The sequence below is a fragment of the Chaetodon auriga genome, chromosome 14 (genome assembly GCF_051107435.1).
Source record: "Chaetodon auriga isolate fChaAug3 chromosome 14, fChaAug3.hap1, whole genome shotgun sequence".
NCBI lineage: Eukaryota > Metazoa > Chordata > Actinopteri > Chaetodontiformes > Chaetodontidae > Chaetodon > Chaetodon auriga.
Genome location: NC_135087.1, coordinates 2287783 through 2296478, shown reverse-complemented (window position 1 = coordinate 2296478; position 8696 = coordinate 2287783). Strand labels below are relative to the sequence as shown.

The 8696-nt window shown below is 43.6% G+C and overlaps 1 protein-coding gene across 1 annotated transcript; it reads left to right on the top strand.

The window, feature by feature from the left end:
* Window positions 1–613: 613 nt before the first annotated feature.
* Window positions 614–2671, top strand: LOC143331845 (E3 ubiquitin-protein ligase TRIM21-like). Its single transcript, XM_076749030.1, has 2 exons — window positions 614–684; window positions 933–2671. The coding sequence occupies exon 2, from the start codon at window positions 935–937 to the stop codon at window positions 2669–2671; it is 1737 nt and encodes a 578-aa protein (XP_076605145.1). The 5' UTR covers window positions 614–684; window positions 933–934.
* Window positions 2672–8696: the final 6025 nt, after the last annotated feature.

The window sequence follows — 8696 nt, the reverse complement described above, 5'->3', positions numbered from 1 at the left end:
GAGATGCAAAAGCAGAAATGGTGAGCTCTGTTTTACTTATTGAAGCCGACACAGTTCCATCCATTTCCCCTGAGGACACAGCGGGTACGAGCCAACGTGTTTGTCTCATGTTTTGTCCGTCGACTGTGTCCAAACGAATCTGCAGCGTGCTAGATAACGTTAGCCAACGTTAGCCTGCCAAGTTACGGTGATTCATGTCAAGCGCTGACAGGGCATTTTAATGGCTTTGGGGTGTTGACGAAGAAAGTTACGACAAACGTTACTCAGAACAGTTTGTCAGACAGCGAAGCAGCTGTTGAGGTTTGTGTGTTTAATGAGTCGACGCTGCAGGTGAGCGATGGATGGACGCTGATTAGCAGCAGCTGATGTGACCCACACAGGTCCTGAGAAGATGGCTGAATGTTTCAAACACTGCTATCCTAATACATTAATTTTGTGTGGAAAACATGTTACTATAATCAACCTGAAGGAGAGAACAAAAAGCCAATAGAACTAGAGGTGGAGCAAAGGTGGAAAAACAGGTGAGCTTCAACGTTAGGCTCCTGAAATGAAAATGAAAATGCCTCAGAGTGAGAAGACGGCTGCAGCTGAGTCGAGCCGTGCTGTTTCGCTCTGAACAGCAATACTTAAACTGAGTCCATCGCGCCTTTCTTACCTACACAGCAGAGTTTCTTCTAGACACCGGTGAGTACAGACAAAATCCACTGATCAGACAACCAGCATTAACACACATGAGCTGTGCTCAGTTTGTGACACTTCAGCTTTAAAAACTGGTCAAATGACTTTCAGTTACATGCAGTGAAGCTATATGATACAGAAATACCTTTTAGTGTGCTAGTTATCATGGTTCGATAGCTTTAAAGAAATAATGAAGAGTTCTGTCCTGACAGTTTTGTTTTCTCTTCACTTTCATTTTCCCTCTCGGTGTGTAGACATGTCTGCTGCCAGCACTTTGCTCTCTGAAGATCAGTTTCTGTGCCCCATCTGTCTGGATGTGTTCACTGACGCAGTCAGCACACCATGTGGACACAACTTCTGCAAAAACTGCATTACTACACACTGGGATGTGAACGTCCTGTGCGAATGCCCCATGTGTAAAAAGTGTTTCAACACTAGACCTGAGCTGCAGGTCAATACGTTTGTCTCTGAGATGGTTGCCTGCTTCAGACAGTCAGCTCAGCAGAGCGCCAGCAGCATCTCAAAGCAACAAGCTGCCAAACCGGGAGAAGTTCCCTGTGACGTCTGCGCCGGAACCAAACTGAACAAACTGAAGGCCCTGAAGTCCTGCCTGGTGTGTCTGGTCTCCTTCTGTGAGACTCACCTGGAGCCTCACCTGACAACACCAGGCCTGAAAAAACATCAGCTGATGGACCCCGTGAAGAGCCTGGAAGGCAGGATGTGTACGAAACACGATAAACTGCTGGAGCTGTTCTGCAGGACTGACAAGGCTTCTGTCTGCATGCTCTGCACAATATCAGCCCACAAAGGACACGATGTTGTTCCTCTTCGAGAAGAATGTGAAGGAAAGAAGGCCGAGCTGAGGAAGACAGAGGCTGAGCTTCAATGGATGATCCAGATGAGACAACTGAAGATTAAAGAGTTCAAATGTTCAGTCAAGGTCAGCAGGGGAAAGGCAGACAAACAGATAGCAGGTACTGTTCAGTTCTTCACCAAACAGAAAGAAATTCTAGAGCGAAACCAGGCCGAAGAGATTGAGACGATTGAAGAGAAGCACAGAGTGACAGAGAAACTGGCTGAAGGCTTCATCAAAGAGCTGGAACGGGAAATCTTGAAGCTGAAGAAGAGGAGCGCTGAGCTGGAGCAGCTCTCAAACTCTGAAGACCACCTCAGCCTCCTCCAGAACGTCCAGACCCTGAACGCTGTCCCACCCACCAAAGACTGGACACATGTCACCATGCATCCACCTTTATATGATGGAACTGTGCCCATGGAGCAGCTGATGGAGATACTGGATGATCTGAACACTGAGGCTAATCTGAAGTGGCTGCGGCAGTATGCAGCGTACGTGACACTCGATCCTGATACAGCACATAACGAACTCATCCTGTCTGAAGATGGTAAACGAGTTCGTCATGCTGATGTAAAGACAAATCTTCCGGATAACCCAGAGAGATTTTCAACTGCTTGCTGTGTCTTGGGAGAGCAGAATATTTCCTCAGGAAGATTTTATTTCGAGGTTCAGGTTAAAGGGAAGTCTGACTGGGTTTTAGGAGTCGCCAGAGAGTCAGTAAACAGGAAGGGACCATTCATAAGTAACCCTGACGATGGTTTCTGGACTGTAAGTTTGAGGAATGGAAATATCTTCTACGCTCTCGCTGACCCTCCAGTCCGTCTCTGTCTGACGTCAAAGCCTGAGAAGGTGGGGGTGTTTGTGGATTATGAGGAAGGTCTGGTCTCCTTTTATGATGCTGATGATGCAAATTGTATCTACACCTTTCCTGGCTGCTTCTTCGTAGAAAAACTCCTCCCGTTCTTCTGCCCTGGTCTTAATCGTGCTGGTAAAAACTCTGCCCCTCTGACCATCTGTCCTGTCCACCCTACTACAGCACGAAATACACCCGCCGGTCCACACTGGTCCACCATGTCTGCACCAGGTTTCCATCGTCTAGGCGTGAGAGCAACGCCTTCCCGTTGGTCAAGGTACCGATAGTGAGTGTGCAAGATCCTGTTAAACTTTCAAAATAAAGCTTGCTGAGGAAGAGGTGACGGTCGCAGTTTGAGTAGCTTTAGGAAAAGATCGGGTTTTGCTTAAAATAAGTACTCGCTTAAATCAATCCACGCTGTTTTTTTCTGTAACAAATGTTTGTTTCAGGCCTCACGTTCAGTGTGTTCTTAATGTACATCGCATTACTATTTACTGCTATAACACAATAATCTGATAACAAATAATTCATAGTTGATCTCCTGTAATGTAGTTTATTCCTCTGAGTGTATCACCTGTTTCCAAATGTTAAAACCTCACAGAGTATGATAGTCACAGGCCTAACTTGGGTATTTTTTTCTAATGTTTATTTAGCAGCGTTACATCACTGTGTGTTGATTTACTTTCCTAAATGTAAGTTGACCTCTTTTTTCTGTGATTTTTATCAAAATGATTAAAATCTGAATGAAACAGCAGGTGAGTGTTCATGCCTCTGTGTGTTCTGCCTTCAGTTTCAACATCAGTTTTCGTTTCTAAAAGCCACAGATAGTGAGGTGATGATGATTTTTCATATGCAGCCTTTTGTAGGTGACATTTACTGAATGGAGGAACTTCTTATTCAAAGAGTTTGTACCTTATCAAACACAACATGCATACTTGCAGCATCAGAGCAACAACCACAGACGTCTGTCTGCACATATGTTCTCTCATTACTCGTGTGTGAAGAGGGATTATTGCGCCTCCGTGTGGTTGTTCAAATCAATGAGAACTATCGTTGATACTGTGTTCCTACTGAAAGAAACAGATTTTCTAAGACTTTGTTAAGACTTTATATTTTTTCAATTCTTTTAATCAAGCAACAACAGAGACAACAAACACCCAACAACACACAGTCAGAGCAAATGTCAAATGTTTTTTGTCAAACAACAGACACTTAATTAACGTTTCTGTTCTGTATACAACACCAGTCCCAAAAATGAGAAATAATACAGAATCTGAGGAAAGATGTGGAACGCTCCAAAAACACCTGTTTGGAACATTCCACAGGTAAACAGGTTGATTTGTAACAGGTGATGATTGGGTATGAAAGGGTCATCCTGGAAAGGCTCAGTCATTCATAGAGACTTTGTGAACACATGATTGGAAGAAGGAGATGAACACATGGACTCAGAGACACTTCAGACAACTGTTGTCTGTAAACAGTTTGTTTGTAAATGATTGATTCTGTTTTGTTCATGTTTTACACCGAGTTCAGACTTCCATTGAGTTTTGAGTTTTGAGTGAAACAGCGCCCCTCTGGGCTGTAACTGTTGGTCAACGTCAGCCAGTCTGTGTGGCCAAGTGTGGCATTGCAGCCTCGCTGAGCTCTACAAATGAAAACACAAGTGAAGTGAGGAGCGTGTGATTAATGAAATTAACACCTGAGTGCGTTATCTGTCAACCTGCTGCGAAGCCGAGAAAGGACAAGAGTCCGAAGAAGAAATTATGAAGGTAATTAATCAGCCAGTCATTATCTGTCTTCACAACAACCAATAGAAGTTAAGACAGTATTTAACTTTACAGAAACTACGACCGTTAGCATGCTAACAGCGGTGCTACTTATGCTAGCTAACGTGTTTTGGAAAGTGTTAGCTAGCAGCAGATAGCACACAGATTCTTATCAAAAGGCTTTTGTTTACAACATAATACAAATCTAAATTAGAAATGATGAATGGGGTTTCTCAGTATTTGTAATGAGGTAACCTGAGACTGACTTTAACGAGCTGAATTTGTGGCGTGACTGTAAATATGGATAATAAAGTGCAGAGTATAGCTTTACACTGCAGGAGGGGAGTGCTGGCTGTGGGCAAGTGTTTTTCAGCTGATTTACAGTTTTATATATAATTTTGTACTATTAATTCACCGTTTGTTCACTGTGTTTTGTGTTGCTTTTCTGCTCTACACTGAAACATTGACATTAATAGTAGTAGGCTACCTGTTTTTTGTGAGCCTAGCATACAGACAGGACTGTGCAAACCAGGGAAAATGGCGTGTAGAGCCAGAATATGTTCACACCGAACTGAACGAATTAAAGGGTTTATTTTATTTTTTCAAACCAGATTTAGTGACGGATCAGTGGAAAAACAAACCAAGTCTGTTTTGGACAGTTTTATTTCACTTGTGTCAAGTTTTAATGAGGTTTTACGAAGAGTTAACGATGCAGTGACGCTCGTCTGGGAGAGAAACTTGGATTCAGAAGGTGTACACGTTTGTTTTCCTGTTAAAGGAGGAAAGTAGTTGTAAGAATATTTCCCTTCTTGTCATTTTGTGAGTTTGTTTGGTATCTCGCTGGTCCCACACGTTCCCCGGCTGAAATCACACCCACCACACACCTGTGCCAGCATAGACAGGAAGTCAGAGGGTCATTAAAGATCCTTTGACTTATCTATAGAAAGTTTTACATTGATCCATCCTATAATCGAGGCAATCTCATGTAAGTACTTCCCTGATGGATTCTGCCTTTTCCTTCCTTCCCCCTCTTCACTCATCTTATTGCTCTTCAGAGAAAGAAAGTGGTCGGTTAGTCTTGAATCTCCCCCCAAAGGCTCCAAACTGCGAGTCAAGGGGACTCTGAGGGGCCCTGAAGGAGGCTTGTCTCCTCTCTTTTCCTCTTCTGAGTCAGACTAATCTAATATGACTTTTTATTAGATTATTCAAGTGTCTGCCGCCCTGTCTGCAGCCGCTAATGCATTACCAATACCTGCCTTCACTGTCAGGATGAAGGAGCACTTCTGTGACAAGACAGGAAATAGGAGAGATGACGGGTTTCTTTGAAGAGGGGGAGGAAGACGAGGTTTCCTGGAATTAGATGCTGTGAGGGTGAAGATCAGAGTCACACGATGGCTGAGAGTTTTGAAGTGAGGCCGAGCAGTTGTACGGCTGTCAGAAAGCGAGCTCTGAAGTGTTCGTGATAGCGAGGCCTCGAGTGCTTCAGGGGCGGGAGGAGGATTTGATGTTTGGTGTCAGGATGAGATTCAGTGATCTGTCGCTCTCTTTTGTGTGCTGTCATTTCGTATTTCACTGCTCTTTAATAATCCAGGAAATGCACTGCACTCATCTGATTTTTATCCTCAAACACACACTTTCTCCTCTTGAGATGGAACAAATCACTGTAGTCCACTCGTGGTCTGACCGTGTCTCACGTATGTTGTCCTATCAGCTTGTTTGTACATTTGTTCGGACATGCTGAGCTGAGGAGCACACTGGGCTGCATCTCCCAGTCAGAGTTTCAGCTCCAGTCCACGTGTCCTGGAACTTCCAGTCAAATATTATGTGTTTTCTGGACATTATTTTCTGTTTCTAACTTGTGAAACTGGTCCAGTATTGAGCAAGAGCCATGCAGCCCGCAGTGTAGTCCATCCAGGCGTTCGTGCACCGTCGACGTACTGAAAGTGTTTGTTTTAGCCACCAGACTCCATTTACAGAAACAGTAATTTTGAGTAAAACTCACTGAAAGTGTGTTGGTTCGTCTTTCCACTGGAGTAGAAATATAAAGTACAACAAAAAGGAAATACTCCAGTACCTGAAACCTGTTTGTAAGTACAGTACTTGAGTGAATGTAATTAGTTACATTCCACCACTGGTGCCACTTAAATAACACATTATTATTAGTATTATTATTATTATTGTTTAAGTAGTAATATCTCTGTGTGGCGCTGCCACCAGCAGGTGGCACTGTTGTCTAGGCAAAAGTTCTCAGGTCATGTGGAGTTGATTAGTGTTTTACTTTATTCAGCCAGTGTGAATCCATCCGTTGCAAACACACACACACACACACACACACACACACACACACACACACTCACCGCTTGCTTGTTGTCAGGTATCAGGTGTCAAACTACCAACCACACGCACATGACGGAGTGTCGCCACAACACCTGAGAAGCTGAGAAACCCCCTCAGAGCTCAGAGGAGACGCTGCTGAGAGCAACAAACTGCACGTTTTAAAACGGTCACAGTAAGAAGAAGAAGAGAAAAAACTAAATTAGACATTAAATCACAGAGGAGTAGATTTTTAATTGTTTTTAATTGCTTTACACTCGTGTGGGGTCGTTATCCAAGAGGTCACCTGAGTCCTGGGATGTCGTCCTCTTTCTGTTTACTGTAAATTCTTCTTCTGTTCATTGTTTTCAAACCTCTAATGCTGCCGTGGAAGATGTAAAACATATTAATATTTGCATGAAAAACAACTTTACAGGGCAGCTTCTGTTTGAGCTACAGGCTGCTGTAGAATGAATCATAAATCCTCTGATAATAAATCAGACATTTGAGGAATTTATTAACCTGTTAAAGCCTGATTTTCCCTGAAGTAGCTTTGGAAAAGGAAAATTGGTTTTGTCTTGGTCTGAACAAGTTGCAGCTGCAGATCATGTAGTGGAACGCCGACGGCCCAGTGAGGTCACAGAGGTTAAGGAAACTAATGATTGTGGTTCACTATCGATCAATAGTGTGATTTAAAGTGTCTCTTATAATTTAACAGAACTCAAGCTGACGGTTTCAAATTGCTTGTTTTGTCTGATCCAAATCCAGAATCTGCTCAGTTTACTCTCATAGACCAGTAACTTTTTGGCAGTTTTGCTAAAAAACGATGGTGGAAATGATTAACGCCAAATAATTTCCTGATTGCTGAATTGCTGAATTGCTGAATTGTCTGTAGCTTTAAAGCTTCACTGTGTTTCATTTGTCCTTTTTGCTGAGAACCGATCAATATGTTGTCTTTAGGCCTCTGTCTTCTGCTTTTTGGTGCACAGTTTGAGGTTTTTGCACGAACTTGAAATAATCTAACTATATCTATAACAATTCATTGATTTACATCTACTGCACTTTATTTTGAAATTCCACGTGTTATTGATCGGTGTGTGTGAGTGCTGGGTTTGGTGGGTGAGCCTGAGTGTAACCTGTGTACTTCTACTCACTGTACTGCTGTTGACCACCACATGAAAGGCTGAATTTGTGTTACTCTGAAAGGGGACAGCGAGTTAATCTCACAGCTCAGGCCTACCTGCTGTCGCCGCGGCGAACGCACCGATTGGCTATCGGCCTCCGGCTCCATTGTCGCGGCCGCGCTCCTGTTGTCTCATACCTCAACAGCTGTAATGAGAGAGGGGAGGCAGGGAGGGGGGAGGAGGCCTTTTCCCCTCCTGTAGGGAAGCTGTTGAGCTTAATGTTTAATAAGCCACTGGACACAGAAGGAAACCTGATCCTCTCCGGAGAGGGAGGCGTGTGTGTGTTTTTGTGTTTGTGTACTTGTGTGTGTGCGCTCGGTGTGCGTTTGTTGTGTGAGTATCCAGGCGTGCTGCATTATTCTCTGGTCAATGTGTGAATCAGATGCTCTGTGTTGATTGGGCTCTCTTGTAATTGACTCTTTATTCAAGTCAAGGCCGGCTCGTGTTTCTCCTCAGAGCCGCCTGCTCGCAGAACACAAGACTCCCTTTTCTTCGAGTCTTTTAAGGCTCCGTTGATCGATGTTTTTGTTAACACTGAATCAAACGGTCGTACGACGTTAAAGCTGCAGCAGCTCGTTTCGGTTAAGCCGCAAATTTTCATCAACTGTGCGGCCCTGCGGAGCTTTTTGAGCCTCCTTCGCTCGTTGTTTTGGTTTTAACTGCACATACATGCAGACTTCAGTTACACCGAACGTGCAGTCTGTAACTGGAAAGGACAAAATGCATGTTAATGGGAGGAAGATTAAGAGCTGCTCTAGCTCAAATTGTGATTGGATTTTAGCCAGGTGTATGTGACCTCTGTGCAGGTTGACCTCATTCTACAAGAAAGAAATCCACTCAAGACGTGAGAAGGTCGTAACTCTGCCTCTGACCCCATTAACACTCGACATTTAAAGGGTCTCATATCTGGATACAGTCCAGATTAGATTTACACACTTTCATCTACATTTAGCCACATTTAGCATCTCATTTGATCACAGATGTCGTTGCACTGCGTGGTTCTGCATGCTAACCAGGTTGCTAAATGAATGGTGAATAATAAGTGTTTG

Coding starts and splice junctions, on each gene's coding strand:
- LOC143331845 (XM_076749030.1), top strand. CDS start 935: ATGTCTGCTGCCAGCACTTTGCTCTCTGAAGATCAGTTTCTGTGCCCC.